An 18,660-nucleotide genomic window follows, 5' to 3' on the forward strand; every position below is an offset into this window, starting at 1 on the left:
AGAGCCAGGGCCCAAGCGGATTCCAAAGAAGAAGCGAGCACTGCCTGCCGAAAAACCCCACATGCTAACCCAAATCGACCCAAAGCACATCCGCAGCCACCTGAAGCCGAAGCGTGGAGAGAACGACGAAAAGCCATAACCGTACACAACCCATGAGGCATTCCCGACCTGACCAACCAAGCATCAATGACTCAAGGACCCCTCCGGAAAACAGCAGTTTCATTCTTCGCCAGAAAAGGAGGAGGCTGCAAACGAACAAACCTAACACCAGGACTGAAAGAACAAAAACCCCTGCGCTGGAGGAGAGCTTGCAGCACCCTGACCCGACCTCCAGAGGCCAATGCCAACAGAACAGAGCCTTGGAAAAACAATCTGAACCGAATGGGTATACCACAAACCGAGGAAAGGAGAGTTCGGAGAGCACCCTGTCCAAGGACCAGGATGGCTCAGGCGGCACATGAGCAGGTTGGAGGTGAAACAAAACACGAGAAAGCATACGGAACGAGGCAGAAGAGACATCCACCCCGAACGCAGGCTGGAGCGACTCCGTCAGTGCTGCACGATATGAGGCCACAGTATTAGAAATTAAATGACAGTCCTGAAAAAGCCAAGACAGAAAGGACAAGACAAACCGATCCGAGATAGAAGACAACCCACGAAGAAAGAGAAAACGGCGGAAAAAACGGCAGGAAACGTAATACTGCCACCAAGACGAAGCTCTCAGGTGGGACACCACCAATGAAGACACCTGACCACCATACAATTGATGATAACCCGTGTCAAAAAGACCCGACGCGAAGAGGAGAGAAGATCGAAACAGGTGTGTACCGGATTGGCCTGACCTGCCGGAAAAGGCGGAGCCACGGGAAATGCCCCAGGTTTGCACACTGAGCAAGCAGCGCCTGGAACCAAGGCCGGGTCGGCACCCCAAGGGATCATGAGGATTTCTCGCCCCTGGAAGGACTCTAACCGAGCCAGAACCTGAAGCAATAGCTAGACCGGGGAGTAAGAGGTATAGGCAACCCCTATACCCCCATACCTATATTTTTCTAGGGCAGAATGCCCTAGAAAAATAAGGCATAGCAGAGAAATGGCAACGGGAGGTTTAAAATCTCCGAAGGAGGTGAAAAACCACCCCAAAACACACACACCCAGACACATGTAAACAAACTGCAGCGCCGCCCTGGTGGCCAGGCGGGGAAGTGACCCGCAGAAAGAAAATGGCCACCAAAACAAAAGGAGGTGCGGCTGATGCAAGAGATCTGAAAACTTACCGGCAAATGTGGGATAATAAGCAGACGAGAGGGAAGAAAAAAAAATTCCCAGAAAGCAGAAAACCCAGGCAGGAGCAAACAGCCCCAGAACTGCTAGTGAGTCGTGTTTTGGGTGTGAGAGGGGAAGGGCCACGCGGTGCGAGCTCCGCGGAAAACAATATATATCTAGGGACATTTCAGTGATACAGGAACTAAACACAGTCAGATAACTTTTAAAGTGTGTCTCAACATATTAAGCAATATATCATAGTGATTACCATCCGACCGTTTGTGTTAAAGGAAAAATAAGTGAACTTCGTGTGTAGTCAAGGCCTGCCCTCGTGGTGCCAGGAGGCCTTAGGCGATAGTTGCCAAGTCGTCAATAAATCACATCTCTCGCTATTGAAACATCAAGTAATCAGTGCCCATAGTGCTAAGCTCTCTATGCAAAACCTGTGTCTATTATAACAAATTAAGATAACATAGTCTAATATCAAGTGAACAAATTACACACAAAATAAGTCCGTCGTGTGTGTGTAAACAAGGGCCACTTGGAGGTAGGCCCACCCCAGTACCCTCTTGTGTGTGTATTCTTTCAAATAGTGTAACGTACTCAGGTAACTAGTGTCCAGACACAGAAACTAGACGCCTCTACTGTATGATAACTAGTGGGAAAATGCAAGTAATGTATTCTAACAAGTGAACAAAACAAATTAAGAGTGCGACACGTGGTAGCAACAGTGGCCGTCCATACAGCCTCTTCCAGGCCTATCTCAAGTTGGTAAACACCCACGGTCAACACCCACGGCCAGCTCCCACGGCCAGCACCCGCGGTCAACTTCCCCACCGGTCAACACCCCACCTTGTAAGACCATCACCACTGAACAGAAGTGTTCAAAAAAATGGCTTTGATAAAAACGTGCATAGAATGCAACATGAAGGTAGATTACCAACAGAGCTTTCAATGCCAACTCTGTTCAGCAGCCATACACAAAAAATGTGCCAACATGACTAACAATTCAAGGAGAAATGGTCCCAGTGACCACTCTGTGTACTGGCTCTGCAAAAAGGATGATGTAACTTTTTTGAAATTGATGGAAATCCTGGATAAAACTCCCGCCGAAAACAGAGAATTACTAATTAATGCCTGCATAGCAATTTCTAATGTCTTCAAACAAACTGTACATGACACCAAGGTACAACCAGCTGTAGCACAGAGCTCTGTGGCAGCGGCGCCTGAGCAGGGCGCGGAGTCGGGGATGCCTGAGCAGGGCGCGGAGTCGGGGATGCCTGAGCAGGGCGCGGAGTCGGGGATGCCTGAGCAGGGCGCGGAGTCGGGGATGCCTGAGCAGGGCGCGGAGTCGGGGATGCCTGAGCAGGGCGCGGAGTCGGGGATGCCTGAGCAGGGCGCGGAGTCGGGGATGCCTGAGCAGGGCGCGGAGTCGGGGATGCCTGAGCAGGGCGCGGAGTCGGGGATGCCTGAGCAGGGCGCGGAGTCGGGGATGCCTGAGCAGGGCGCGGAGTCGGGGATGCCTGAGCAGGGCGCGGAGTCGGGGACCCCTGAGCAGTGCGCGGTGTCGCAGGCACCAGAGCAGAGCGCGGTGTCACAGGCACCGGAGCAGAGCACAGTGTCGGGGGCGCCGCAGCAGAGTGCGGTCCCTGGCAGAGGGAAACAAACAAAACAAGGCCCCAAAATCTGTTGGTATTACAGATGGGCTACCTGTAAGCATGGGGAATCGGGAAGAATAAATGGAACATGTACACACAATCACCCTAGAAAGTGCAGAAACCTCCTCAATACAGGTAAATGTACCAAAAGCTGTGAATTCTTTCACCCAGAAATTTGCAAGAACTCTTTGGACAGGAAAGAGTGCTTCAATGCTGAATGCCCAGCTTTTCATATAAGAGGTACCAGGCGAATAAAACCGACAGACTACCACTATGAAAACAGCCACTACTCCATCAACCGGGATAATTTTTTAGCAAGAGGAGGAGGAGAAGAATGGCTAAAAATGACCAGACTCTACCACCAACTCGGTCAAATGCTAGAGAGGACGCAAACACAGTGGCCTCCTTACCAGAGCCTCAGATATTAACACCAATTAAAGCATCCAGCACTTCCACTAACACGATAACATCATTTATATTTGCCAACATCCAGGGTATAAAAACACGCAAATCCAACAAAGTTCATTTTATAGATGGTCTCCTTCATGAGGCAAATGCAGTGTTTGCAGCCCTAACGGAAACTCACACAAAGGACTACCTTGATGGTGAAATATGGATCCCAGAATACAATCTCTTCAGATGTGATAGGAAACACCGGCTTCAGGGTGGGGTCAGCCTCTACATCAAAGACACACTCATCTGTACTGAGCTGCTAAACACCTCAAATGATATGGTGGAAGTGCTGATAGTCAAAATAGAGATCCTAAATGTAGTTGTTGTCCTTGTATATAAGTCACCGGAGGCAAACCCTCAGCAGTTTAAAGACCAACTAATGAAAATAGAGCACTGCTTGGAAAACCTCACAAATCCAGCTCCGAACATCATCCTGCTTGGGGACTTCAACCTACGGCACCTGAAATGGAAGCACCTGGCTAATACAGTAATATCAGAAAGAATACCAGGAAGTAGCCTAAATGAGCAGGCACATGCAAATGACCTGCTACGGATGTGCGATAGGTTTGCCTTAAACCAGCAAATAGTAGAACCAACTAGGAAGGAGAACACGCTGGACCTCATTTTCACTAATAATGATGAGTTGATCGGGAACATAATGATTACAAATACCTGTTACTCAGATCACAACTTAATTGAGGTACTGACAACCATGGGGAATGGACCTCCAAAACCAGTCCAGATTCCCGGTGGAGGAGATTTCAGCAAATTCAACTTCAATAATAAACGGATAAACTGGGAGCAAATAAACCAGGACTTCACAGAAATAAACTGGGAAGAACAGCTAGGAAATGCAAACTTGAACCAGTGCCTGGAAAAAAATAAGCTCAGTAGCACTAGAAATATGTTCAAACCGCATACCCCTAAGAAAAAAGAGAAAGAGATGCAGATTGGAACGGGAACGTCGTTCCTTATATAGGCGAAGAAAACGAATCGCGGAACAACTTGAGAGTCGCACCCTATCTCAAGAACGGTGAAGAAGGTTAGGTAGAGAAATAGAAACAATTGAACTCAAGCTACAAGAATTATACAAAACCCAGGAGAGGCAAAGAGAGCAAAAGGCCATCAGTGAAATAGAGAGAAATCCGAAATATTTTTTCTCCTATGCAAAATCAAGATCAAAAACCACATCTAGTATCGGGCCCCTGCGAAAGGAAGATGGAACTTTCACAGATGACAACAAAGAAATGAGCGAGTTACTGAGGAAGCAGTACGACTCTGTTTTCAGTGAGCCATTAAATGCACTAAAGATTGATAACCCAAATGAATTTTTCATGGATATGATACCAACATCAAATCACATATCAGACGTCGCCCTATCCCCACTAGATTTTGAAGAAGCCATAAACAGTATGCCTATGCACTCTGCACCAGGCCCGGATTCTTGGAACTCCATATTCATCAAGAACTGTAAAAAACCACTATCGCAGGCCCTTCACATTCTGTGGAGACAAAGCCTAGATACTGGCGTTATCCCTGACATACTAAAAACAGCAGAGATAGCACCACTCCATAAAGGAGGAAATAAGGCAGAGGCAAAAAATTACAGACCGATAGCACTAACATCGCACATCATAAAAATTTTTGAGAGAGTGCTAAGAAGTAAGATCACAAAATACATGGAATCACAGCATCTCCATAACCGCGGACAACATGGTTTCAGAACAGGGCGCTCTTGCCTGTCGCAGTTGCTGGACCACTATGATATGGCATTACTGTAGATGCTATGGAAGACAAACAAAATGCTGATGTAATTTACACAGATTTCGCAAAAGCTTTTGATAAATGTGACCATGGTGTTATTGCACATAAAATGCGTTCAAAAGGAATTACCGGGAAAATAGGCAGATGGATCTACAATTTCCTGACTGACAGAACCCAATGTGTAATAGTCAACAAAATAAAATCCAGCCCATCAACCGTGAAGAGCTCAGTCCCCCAGGGTACTGTGCTTGCTCCAGTACTTTTTCTCATCCTCATATCGGACATAGACCAGAACACAACCTATAGCACTGTATCATCCTTTGCAGATGACACTAGGATTTTCATGAGAGTTGGCAACATAGAGGACACGGCAAACCTCCAATCAGATGTTGATCAGGTCTTTCTATGGGCTACAGAAAATAATATGGTATTCAACGAGGATAAGTTTCAGCTCATGCGCTACGGAAAAATTGAAAACATAAAAACAGGAACCACGTACAAAACGCAGGCAAATCATAACATAGAACGAAAAGGCAATGTAAAGGACCTGGGTGTACTCATGTCGGAAGACCTTACCTTTAAAGAACACAATAAAGTAGCCGTCACAACTGCAAGAAAAATGACAGGTTGGATAACAAGAACTTTTCACACTAGAGATGCTATACCGATGATGATACTTTTCAAAACGCTTGTGCTATCTAGAGTGGAGTACTGCTGCACAATGACAGCCCCTTTCAAAGCTGGAGAAATTGCTGACCTAGAGAGCGTGCAGAGATCCTTTACTGCTAGAATCCACTCAGTAAAACATCTAAATTACTGGGACCGACTAAAGAGCCTAAATCTGTACTCCCTTGAGCGCAGGCGGGAGAGATACATAATAATTTACACGTGGAAAATAATTGAGGGGCTGGTCCCAAACCTGCACACAGGAATAACACCACATGAGACCAGAAGACATGGCAGGATGTGCAGAATACCCCCGTTGAAAAGCAGAGGTGCAACAGGTACTCTGAGAGAGAACTCTATCAACATCAGAGGCCCGAGACTGTTCAACACGCTTCCACTACACATAAGGGGCATAACTGGCAAACCCCTCACAGTGTTCAAGAGAGAACTGGATAAGCACCTCCAAAGGATACCTGATCAACCAGGCTGTGACTCATACGTCAGGCTGCGAGCAGCCGCGTCTAACAGCCTGGTTGATCAGTCCAGCAACCAGGAGGCCTGGTCGACGACCGGGCCGCGGGGACACTAAGCCCCGGAAGCACCTCAAGCTAGCCTCAAGGTAGGAGCACTCCCCTACAGCCCTGGGAATCCACAACAGAGGCCCTGGGGCAGAGCCGTCCTCCTAAAGAAGAGGCAGAGCCCATGGGAAAGGCAGCAAAGAAAGGGCCGCTGGTAAGACCCAGAAGCCTCGGTAGGATTAGCAGATTCAAATGCCTCCGCCCCCAACACGAACAGGGCAGCCCCCGACGCTGCCCGAGTCTAGGCACCAACTAAACCCCGCCCTGATCCCGAAACTCGCAGAAAGTCTGGAGCCAGGAACAGGGAGGTGGGAAAAAGGTGAACAATACCTAACCAAAACGTGGCAGCCCTGGGACATCCGGGTGGGAAACCAACCTAGCTCGTTGCAGCAACCGATACTGATGAGTAACACTCGGCCACCACACAACAAGAACAGCAGATGGTGCCACAAAGGCAAAACACCGCCAAGGAATTTGAAGCCAGTGAAGCGTCTGTCCCGGTTGACATTAGCTTACGAACTGAAGTGCTAGGCAGCCGGCGCGGGAAGGTTCGAAGCTTCCCTTCCCTTTTTGGGGAGGGGAGGGCTGCACGGATGAGTCTCCGCTTTGCTTATTGGGACCCGGACATGGGGGGTGTTTGTCGCGTTAGCCTTGGTTCAGTCTGCTTCCCCTTGTTTTTCCCCCCCCCCTGCTGTGGTTCATTCTGTCCCTCCTCCCACCTGCTTCCGGCTCCTAAGCGTCTGAGGTCTTCGGGGTCAGGGTACTGTTTAGAGGTCTCAGAGATTCAGGCAGTTTTGGGGGTTGCTACTTCTGGGCTGGCGACGGAGATATTCGAGTTTGTTCCTCCAGCCTTGACTCCGGGGTCTGACCAGTTAGCCCCCTCTCTTCCTGCTTTTTCGGCCGCCCCGGCTTTTTCTTGTGAGGCCAGGGCTTTGGAGGATGACTCGTCCGGGGCCTGATACAGAAGTTACCGGGGTTGGGGAAAGAGCTGACTTGGGGAGCCTTGGGCCCTGTTGGACCCCACCTGGGTTTTCCGACCCTCAGAGCGGGGCTTACTGTTACAAGGAGTGGGGTTTTCCATTCCCTCCTCTGCGTACAAATTGGATTTGGGTTCAGCTCCTCCCCGGATTTGGTTCCGTATCCCTGCGGGTCCTTCTGTTCCATCTTCCTGGAGGTTTTCGGCTTCCCACGTCTCACCTCCTGAGGTGCGGGTGGCCATTGGGGCTTACTTCCTGCACGACCCGGAATAATGGATCCATCTTCATACTGGGTTCGTTATGAGGTTCAGGAGTTGTCCTGGCTTGTGGACTGCCCTTTGTTGTCATTGGATGCTTGGGGGCGCTTTCTGTCGTACCCGCACGCTTGAGTGACTCAAAGCGTTTACTGTGGTCCAAGTTTACCTGGGGGGCGACTTTAAGCACCTTAATAAGTGTCTTTTCACTCCTGCCCTTCTGTGGGACGTGGGCGCAATTCAGCTTCACGTGCAGGTTCTTTCCCTGTCGGCTGCGCTTGTGGCTGAGGACTTGCGTGCTCATGGCCTGCTGGCTTCGGTCTTGTGTTTCTTTTTCCCTCCTGGAGCTGTCTTTGGACTGGCTTGCGGAGGATATAGAGGCACTTAGTTTCTGGGTCAGGTACCTTGGTCTCGGCAGCTCGTGCGTCATCTGCATTTTTTAAGCAGTTTTTCGCTGATCTTGTGGGATGCGCTGTTACAGTTTTTCACTGCACGTCTCGCTTGTTGACAGGTTGTGCTTGCTTTCTCCTTGGAATCTGCTTGGGCCCTGGTTCTTATGTTGTCTTCGCCCTTTTGTCCTTTGCTGTTTGCGAACTCTGTGGTCAAGCAGTATATGCAGTTGGGTTCTTCCAGCTGTCTTCCAATGTCCAACTTGTTGGTTCTTCAGGATCCCGGGTGGGTTCTTCCCGGAGGGGTTGTGCCAGGGCTCAGGGATCCGCTTGTTAGTGTAGGCCACAGGTACCAGTTTTGGAGCTGGGGCCACCTTTGGAACCGTCTGTGTCTGGTCTGCACGGTGATCGCTCTGTGCGCAGGTCGGGTTCTTGTAAGGGGCGTCAGCCCTTTCATGGTTCGCCCCATTGATGGGGCAATGGTGGGGGGAGGCTTGCTCTGTTCGCTCACGCCTGGTCTTGCGATTCATGGGCTTTTCGGGTCGTTTCTCATGGCCCGCGGTGGTGTTTGGTGGCTCCTCCTCCTTTAGGGGGTTTGGGACGGGCAGGGCAGGCTTCTTCTCCTGCGCTGTCAGGTCGTCTTGGAGTAGGTGCGCTTGGGCGTGGTCAAAATGACGTCATCTCGCAGGTGGGTTTCCCGCCTGTTTCCAGTTCCGAAATGCTACTTTGTGGACCTGTGGTTCATTTCTGGACTTGTCCCGTCTGAACCCCTGGATTTCTTGTTCCTCTTTTCAGATGACCACTCTGTACCAGGTCCGACGTCTGTTGGAGCCGGGCGATTGGATGGTGTCCCTGGACCTCAAGAACACTTATTGGCACATTCCAATTCATCCGGGGTTCAGGGACTGGCTCGATTTTGTTGTGGGGCGTCAGAGTTACTGCTTTCGCCGTCTCCCTTTTGGGTTGAACCTGGCACCTCACGTGTTCACACGCTTTACCCGGGTCATGGTGGCCCGTCTGCATCTTTTAGGTGTTCGGGTGTTGGCTTACCTCGACAACTGGCTGGTCTGGGCTCCACGTCTGTCCGTGTGTCTGCTTGCCAGGGGTTTGCTGCTTTCCCTGCTAGCTGGGTTTGGGTTCCTGGTGAACTGGCGGAAGTCCCATCTGGTTTCCTCCCAGGTTCGGACCTGGCTGGGTCTTGTGTGGGACTCTCGGACCGCTTCCTTGTCTCTCCCTCCAGTCTCTCTCCTTTGGCTACAGTCCCCGCATGTGCTTGTTTCTGGGTCTCCTGGGTCATCTGGCAGTTGCTCGAGTGTTTATGTGGGAGCCTGAACTTTGCGATGATGGTCTACCCGCCAGGTCGGGTTTGACTTCGTCGCCTGTTTTGGTTCCTTCGATGACGTCACTTCTGCTTCTCTCACGATCACTGGATTCGTCTCCTGGGCGCCTTGCGTTGGTTGCTGCATTGCCGGCTTCTTCTTCAGGGTTTTCCGGGTTCAGTGCCTTGGCACCTTCCCCAACCCTTGCTCTTGGCTGGGGCTATGTGACCAGTACTCACGAGGCCGGCCAGGGGATCTCTCTCCCCTCTCCTCCTCCCCTCTCCTCCCCCCCTCTTCCCCCTCTCCCCCCCTTCCCCCCCCCTTCCCCCCCCCCTTTCCCCCCTCTCCCCCCTCTCCCCCCCCTTCCCCCCCCTTCCCCCCCCCTTCCCCCCCTTCCCCCCCCTTCCCCCCCCCTTCCCCCCCTTCCCCCCCCTTCCCCCCCCCTTCCCCCCCCCTTCCCCCCTCTCCCCCCCCTCTCCCCCCCCTCTCCCCCCCCTCTCCCCCCCCTCTCCCCCCCTCTCCCCCCCCCTCTCCCCCCCTCTCTCCCCCCTCTCTCCCCTCTCCCCCCCTTCCCCCCTCTCCCCCCTCTCTCCCCTCTCTCCCCCACTTCCCCCCTCTCCCCCCCTTCCCCCTCCTTCTCCCCCCTCTTCCTCCTCTCCCCCCCTCTCCAACCTCTTCCCCCTCTTCCCCCCTCTTCCCCCCTCTCCACCCCCTCTCCCCCCTCTCCCCTCTCCCCCCCTCTCCCCCCCTTCCCCCTCTCCCCCCTCCCCCCCTTCCCCCTCTCCCCCCTCCCCCCCTCTCCCCCCCTTCCCCCTCTCCCCCCTCCCCCCCTCTCCCCCCCTTCCCCCTCTCCCCCCTCCCCCCTCTCCCCCCTCTCCCCTCTCCCCCCCTCTCCCCCCTCTCCCCTCTCCCCCCCTCCCCCCTCCCCCCCTCCCCCCTCTCCCCCCTCCCCCCCTCCCCCCTCTCCCCCTCCCCCCTCTCCCCCCTCCCCCCCTCCCCCCTCTCCCCCCTCCCCCCTCTCCCCCCTCTCCCCCCCTCTCCTCTCTCTCTCCTCTCTCTCTCTCTCCTCTCTCTCTCTCTCTCTCTCTCTCTCTCTCTCTCTCATTCTCTCTCATTCTCTCTCTCTTTCTGTGCGTGTGTAGGCCAATTTCATAAATTTTTTTGGTCTTCCATTTCCATTGTATCCTCTTAATTAGTAACAAGATTTATATTGTTCTTTCAGGATTTTGCTCATTTCTTTATTGTCTTCAGTGTACATACAACCTCTTGTAAGTATCAGGCCTATGTATGCAGAGCTTTTTATGTTTTCTGTGAAGACCTTAGTATCTCCCCAGTGCTACAACTGGGAAGCAACTAAGCCTTTGGGAACACACCAGGACTTATGAGTGCCTGCTGGGGGTGTCGCCCAGTATCTGTCCCGCCCCCAAGAAATCTGTAAAGAATTCTAACAAAGAAAGGGATCTAGGTGTGGTTCTAGATAGAAAACTGTCACCTGAGGACCACATTAAGAACATTGTGCGAGGAGCCTATGCTACACTTTCGAACTTCAGAATTGCTTTTAAATACATGGATAGAGAAATACTAAAGAAATTGTTCACGACTTTTGTTAGACCAAAGTTAGAATATGCAGCGGTTGTATGGTGCCCATATCTTAAGAAGCACATCATCAAACTGGAAGAGGTGCAAAGACATGCTATTAAGTGGCTTCTAGAACTGAAGGACAAGAGCTACGAGGAGAGGTTAGAGGCATTAAATATGCAAAAACTAGAAGATAGAAGAAAAAGAGGCTATATGATCACTACGTACAAAATAGTAACAGGAATCTATAAAATTGATATGGAAGAATTCCTGAGACCCGGAACTTCAAGAACAAGAGGTCTTGGATTTAAACTAACAAAACATAGCAGGCGGAGTAATATAAGAAAAATCACTTTTGTAAATAGAGTGCTAGACAGTTTGAACAAGTTTGGTGAGAAGGTGGTGGAGGCCAAAACCATCAGTAATTTCAAAGTGTTATATGACAAAGAGTGCTGGGAAGATCGAACACCACGAGTGTAGCTCTCATTCTGTAACTACACTTAGGTAATTACACTTATGGATGGACTTATGGACTCCAGGCTCCAGCCTGGAGTCCATACCTAGTTAAACACAAGACAAAGTTAGAGAAGATTCAGCGGTATGCCACCAGGCTCATCCCGGAACTGAGAGGAATGAGCTACGAGGAAAGGCTAAAGGAGCTGAACCTCACATCCCTGGAAAACAGAGGAGTAAGGAAAGATATGATAACCACCTACAAAATTCTCAGGGGAATTGGCAGGGTGGTCAAAGACAAACGCTTCAGCACGGGTGGGACACGAACAAGGGGACACATGTGGAAATTTAGTACCCAGATGAGCCACAGAGACATTAGAAAGAATTTTTTCAGTGTCAGAGTAGTTAATAAATGGAATGCACTAGGAAGTGATGTGGTGGAGGCTGACTCTATACACAGTTTCAAATGTAGATATGATAGAGCCCAGTAGGCTCAGGAATCTGTACACCAGTTGATTGACAGTTGAGAGGCGGGACCAAAGAGCCAAAGCTCAACCCCCGCAAGCACAATTAGGTGAGTACAATTAGGTGAGTACTTAGTTAATTGCAAGAGTATAATCAATGTGATGAACTAACAAGACCTAGGAAGCAAGTGGAAATGGAATATACACGAACAAGTATATATTCAGTCACACTCCAATAAGGGTGCAGCCAGGCACTGAACTACAGTCAATTTATGAGTGTCCAGATAGCATTGACTGAGGCAATGAATAAGTGTCCAGAGAACATTGAGGCAAGGAATGAGTGTCCAGATAGTATTGCAAACAATATGCAACACTTATCCAAAAATCAAGAACCAGCTCCTGGCTGACTGTGTAGCCAGACCGTATAATCTCACCTGTAGAGCATAGACACTATCATGTCACGACACAGCTGAGCCGTGCAATATTTTGGGAGCATCGCTAGTGGATTATGTTCAGAGTTGTGTGCACAGTAGGAGATGAGGTGTAATGTAAAGGTGGAGACGGTGCTACTCTGAGCCACCCCACACCCGTAAGCAGAGAGAAGAAACAGGTGTTTTCCCCCCATATAAAATCCAGAACTTCCCCAGTATGTGGGGGCTATGACTGGAGAGAGAAGATGAGAGAGAGCGGTATATAATCCGTGATAAAGGAAGCAGAACACCAACACACGTTTTCACCGTCCATAAACAAAACGAGCACCCACGGCCCATGACCTGAGGTCCGAGCCGCACCACCTGTCTTTCAAGAAGGGTGCCTACAAGGTTTAGTTAACAATTAATAGTAATGTCGAGACAAAGTACGGAGAGAAGATGTGATTACAAAATAATGAGAGTATCGAAAGAAGACCAGTAGTACGGAAGAGGACCAACGAGTCCGATAAAGGACTGCAGGTAAGCCTCCCCGGAAGTCGACAGACGTTCCAATAATATTTTAAGTATCGAAGATTTTCTCGAACCTTCAAGAACCGTGAGAATTGAGCACAAAATCAGAGGCTCATATAGGCCCATTGGCATCTGTGATCAATGGTTATGCAGGGACCCTGATACGATTTGAACATGATTGCGACATGATGTAGAAGAATACATGTTCAAGATAAAAAGGTTGAGAAAGTGGTTAAAATTACCCACAGGAAGGATAAAACCAACGGACCCGAAGGGACTCGGAACCGAACCCGGGAAGAGGCCAACGCCTACACTAACTCGTACGCAGAGGGGGGAAAGGAAAACCCAACTCCTTGTAACCGAAAACCCTGCTCAGAGAGTAGGAAAACCCAGGCGGGGTTCAATGGGGGTCCAAGCCCCCCCCCCCAAGTCAGCCGCTCCCCAACCCCAGGAACCTCTACATCAAGCCCCGGGGGCGAGTCATCCTCCAAAGCCCTGGCCTCGCAAGAAGAGCCGGGGCAGCCAAAAAAACAGGAAGAGAAGGGGCCCACTGGTCAGATCCCGGTGCTATGGCTGGAGGAACCGAATCGAATGCATCCGGGGAAGCAACCAACCTAGCACATTGCAGCAACCTAACCTAACCTGCACTGTGCGAGCCACCTGCACCCGAAAAATGTCATCAGTAAAATGGCTGAATTGAGTCACAAACAAGTAACAATGCTCACAGGACTCTTGGTTGAAGGTGTCACCGACCCAACGACAGCATGACGGAGGCAAAAACAATGTGCGTCGCCCTGGGACAAGGGGACAGAGCAACTCCTGAAACTCTCACAAGGTGAGAGGGGACCAAGGGGTCGCATCCATCGGACTCCGTGTGCCCCCACTGGGTTTCCTAGGGCTTCTAGACTGGTATCGCTAAGGGTAAGCCCAGACAGGGTACTGCTAACCGGTGCCAAAAGCTACCAAACTAACTGCTAATGCTGAACCCCCGGGATGTGTCCACTCACAAGGGCAAAGCAGGGGAGGGGAGGTACCACTGAAAACAGAAAGTCAAACCCTAGTATAACTGGGGAAGACACACCAAGACAGACCCCCCCACCAGGCAAAAAGAAAAAGAAAAAGAAAAACCTTGCAAGACGACAACGTACCCAGGAGGAACAGAACCAGCCGCTGTTCTAGGTGAAAACTAGCTGTGCAGTACCCCGTGCCCTTACCAGTGCAAAAACTACCACTTACCCCAAGTTAAACAAGTGTGGAAACCCCCCCAAAACACTCGGGGCGGTCAATCGCCGAGCAGCAAAAGACCAACAGAGGTAGACCCGCAAGGTGACTTGTAAAAGATAACCCCGAGCCCCAAGAGCAGTACTTACAGGGCACTCAGGGAAGGTAACCCTAAGCACATGCAGCCCGAGTACCTGTGAATATTACTCCCAGCTTGCACGCCATCATAAGAGCAGTACTGGACCCAAGGTACAGCACAACAAAGAGTCTAGAGCTGGAGCCACACGACCCTGCCAGTATCACATCGGCCGAAGAACTGGTGGGTGGATCGCCGTTGTGGAGGTCTGGGGTTCCCCCTTCCCCCTCCTGGGGAGGGGGGAGCTGCACAGACATGTGACGCGGGTCGTGTGACGTCATGCTTGTTTGCTCGTTTTCATTTGGGGAGTTCTGTCCACTAGTTGGTCAATTTTAGTTGTTTTAACCAGAATAGGGGTTTGTTTTGAGGCAATTATCTTTCTGGGTGCCTATCCCAGTTGATGGCAGTTATAGAATGCTCCAAATCCCATGTGCATTTCTATAGGCCATTGCTCCTTGTGCCTCTCTGAGGGGGCCAGGTTCTGGCCGTGGTCCCCGGTAGGCCAAGAAATCCATTCACACTGACTGATGCCAAAGTTTAGGGACATAACCTGAATAGCTCCGGGGAGCCGAAGGGGCTTCCCACAGAAAACATGTACTTACCTAGTTGTGCTTGTGGGGGTTGAGCTCTGGCTCTTTGGTCCTGCCTCTCAATTGTCAATCAACTAATGTACAGGTTCCTGAGCCTACTGGGCTCTATCATATCTACACTTGAAGCTGTGTATGGAGTCAGCCTCCACCACATTACTTCATAATGCATTCCATTTGTCTACTACTCTGACACTGAAAAAAATCTTTCTAACGTCTCTATGGCTCATTTGGGCACTGAATTTCCACCTGTATTCCCTAGTGCGTGTGCCCTTTGTGGTAAATAGCCTGTCTTTATCTACCCTATCAATTCCTTTGAGAATCTTGTATGTGGTGATCATGTCCCCTCTATCTCTTGTGTCTCCCAGTGACGTGAGGTTTAATTCCTGTAGTCTCTCCTCGTAGCTCATACCCCTCAGTTCGGGTACTAGTCTGGTAGCAAACCTTTGAACCTTTTTGAACAATGTAAATATGGAGATGATGAGCCAGAACAACATGGCTGAAATATGTTGACCAGACCACACACTAGAAAGTGAAGGGATGACAACATTTCGGTCCGTCCTGGACCATTCTCAAGTCGATTGTGGGACGAAATGTCGTCGTCCCTTCACTTTCTAGTGTGTGGTCTGGTCAACAAACATGTAGATACTTCCATTCACCTGGACTGTATAGGTCTCGAACTGCGGACCCCATGCGTGTGAGGCCGTAGCGCTATCAACTAGGCTATTGGCAGTCTTAAAAAGGAAAGTTTTCAGAAGCAGCATCCTGCTGCATACTGAAATTTTCAACTTTCTCTGACTACTACTGAAGCCCAGAGGAATTACTTTGTTGTTGTTGAAAAGGGGGGATGGAGGGAATGCCACAGGCTATTGAATGTTGAATTAGCTTGTATTTATACTCATACTTTTAGAAATACTGTACTGTAAAGTGCAGTAGACCTTGGTAAAAGGCAAGTAGGTGATGCCAATGCTGAGTAAGCTGGTACCTTACCATGGGGTTACCTTGAGGTGCTTCTGGGGCTTAGCGTCCCCGCGGCCCGGTCGTCGACCAGGCCTCCTGGTTGCTGGACTGATCAACCAGGCTGTTGGACGCGGCTGCTCGCAGCCTGATGTACGAGTCACAGCCTGGTTGATCAGGTATTGATCAAGGTAGGCCTGGGAAAACATTGGAAATTATATAAATTTAGATTTGGGGTAAACAGAACAGATGATACTGATATTATTTGCATAAGTTTGCATAAGAATGCTAAGGAAAGCATTCTAGTTAGCAGCACTGAATGACAAGTAGCAATATTGACTGAACATAGGGAAAGTTGTAGTAGTGGTGCTAGAGAATGCAGGGATTAAACTAATCACCATCCACTGTTGTACATTGCAGTACTGTTCAACACAAACAAAATACTTCATGTCTGTTTTGCTGATCCAAAATACAGAAAGCCATTCATTTTTAGCTTTGTCAGAGCTGTATTACACCAGCACTCCTTCGGTAGCCTATTGAGATTCCATGCTGTGCTGTTCTCTAGTAAGCTTTTACTTAAACAAGACAGCTGATAGCATAGTCCTTCATTCCATGCTTAAAATGCTTTTTTATCCTTCTGTATACCATATTTATTGTTATCTTAATATCTAGTAATATTTATATACACCTAAAAATACACAGTAGTGCATATTGCCTATGACTGCTACTTTGGTTTTGGCAAAAATTATTAGCTGCAATATGTAGTCATATTCACTCCTCTGGGGACTTTATATGCATGGCATAGACCAGGACACATTATTCAATGTTTTATTTTGTTCACCATCTTTGTTAAAGGTTGTGAACAAGATGAAGCATTTTGGTCAAGGTGTCTTGAACTAAGAATAATTTATGTCAAGGATTAAATATCTCGGTACTGGAAGTAGTTATGCAGCATGTTTGTATCTGTTGCCCTGGTTAATTAATAACATGTGTCTGTATGGGGGGACAATAACCTTGCATTGTTTGCTTCTCATTGCATTTAAAATATTATATCTGCATTATTGCAAAATGTTTTTTTTGTTATATAAGTATTGCATAATTTATATTAAGGCAAAATTTTATTTGCTTATATATTAATCTTAAAAATCTGAAATACTGTTCTGAACTATATTAATTTTGTAGCATGTCACTGCTAAAAGACGGTGCCTTTTGTAAATTCACTGACTACAATATAGTAATAACATCAATAAATACCAATGAAATGGATAGGTCAAGATTTTAAAAATGTTTATATAATTATTATTATTTTATATTTGATCGTTTCAGTTAAATGAACAACTTCAGCATGTGGTTATTTCTTCCTTTCACAGATGTTGGACCAGCGAGTGTAATGGTAGGAAACCTGGTGCAAGGCAACAGATTAGCTAGTGCACAGGGCCGGGACATGGGGCTCATGGATAATGAAGATGGCATGAGAAGGGTGAGTCACATCATCTTGGATGCCAATTTTTTGTATTATGTTTTGTCAAGCTCAGGGAGTACAAGAAATACCAAAACCTTCTCCAGGTATTTTTCAGGTATACATACTGTAGCCATAGTATGTATGCATGCATATCTCCAGTACGATGAGCCATCTATTTGTTATACAGGAGTTTTTGCACCAAAAATGTGTTTAGAAACAGGACCATTCCCTCAAAAAGAAGTAAAATGCATAAATGCATAATTTTCACTTAATACTAATTTACCCAGTGGACAGTGGTCTTACTGTGAGACTTGTTTTAAATTTCAGCAAATAAATACAAACAAGCATAAATATGAATCTAATAACCTGTGCAAAATTATTACTGAAGTGTGAGAATGTGTGACAGATTATGCAGTAGACTGACTGTGTTTCAAGCCACAATTAATGTGTTCCAATTAGTGAAAATTATTGAACTTGCAGTTACTTGTATAGCACTGTTATATTAAGATATCATGAAAAAGGTACTTTTCTAGTTTTAAAACATAAAACTTAAATTTTCTGAGTGCTAACACTCATTGCTTTGTAAGATTTATATCCCCCAGGACAAGATGTGGGACAATCAATGCAGGTTAATATTCCATGCCAGTGTTATATATACTCAAAGCCCTTAAAAGATATATGATATTATAAAAACCACCAAGTAAGGATCATGCTAACTGTTAAATGGCCTTCCTGGCTGCAATGCTCGGCTAGTTCTAGTTCAATTTGTACCAGCTGGGAGTAATTTCTTGATGGCTCATCAGAACTTTATTCTGGGTTGTAAGCATCTATCTCCATGCACGGAGGAACACTTGCCCTCACCAATCTTGCCTTTGTGCCATGTTGTTCTTGGCTGATTTTGTTTTTCAAATCTTTTCGTTTATCAGTCTTAGGCATCCCTTGCCTATCCTAATCTTAATTTTAGATGCTGTTAGGTAAGGGAATACTTAGAATTCATTCTGTGATGGCCAGATGATCTTTTCATTCTGTGAGCCTGGGGTGGATGTTCTAGCAGCCTGGTATAGGGGTCCCCCTGCTCTCATCATGATGTTTGAGTTTGGGGATTTGTAAACATTTGGATATGTCAACTGGTGATTGTGTTGGTGAGTTAGATGTTCTGTTACTCTGGTTTTATTTTTTAGTTGTGCATATCGAACCCAATCTTTTTTTTTCATGATAAAGAATAAGATCAGTGTTATTCAGTAAAGCCCTATTCTGAGATAGGTTTTATTTTTTCAGTCTTGTGTCCACCATGTTCTCTGTCAAGTGGTTGCTTTTACTGTTATTATTGTGCTCCTGGTCAGTCAAAAGCCACATTTCTATGCAGACGATGAGTCATAATAGCGTGGCTGGAGATATGATTACCAAACCACACATCAGAAGATGGAGAAACTATAACATTTTGGTCTGTCCTGGACCATTATCAAGTCTTTATCATATGCGACTTGATAATGGTCCAGGAGGGACCAAAATGTCGTCATTTCTCCATCTTCTGATGTGG

At 48.1% G+C, this 18,660-nt stretch overlaps 1 protein-coding gene across 1 annotated transcript in view; it reads left to right on the plus strand.

The window, feature by feature from the left end:
- The window catches only part of DIP2 (disco-interacting protein 2), a 786,376-nt gene that overhangs the window by 751,730 nt on the left and 15,986 nt on the right, over nt 1-18,660 (plus strand). Inside the window, exon 37 of the mRNA XM_069328749.1 lies at nt 17,029-17,138. Coding sequence (XP_069184850.1) covers nt 17,029-17,138 — 110 coding nt within the window. The remainder of the gene's footprint in view (nt 1-17,028; nt 17,139-18,660) is intronic.

This window comes from Procambarus clarkii, chromosome 21 (assembly GCF_040958095.1).
Source record: "Procambarus clarkii isolate CNS0578487 chromosome 21, FALCON_Pclarkii_2.0, whole genome shotgun sequence".
Taxonomy (NCBI): Eukaryota; Metazoa; Arthropoda; class Malacostraca; order Decapoda; family Cambaridae; genus Procambarus; species Procambarus clarkii.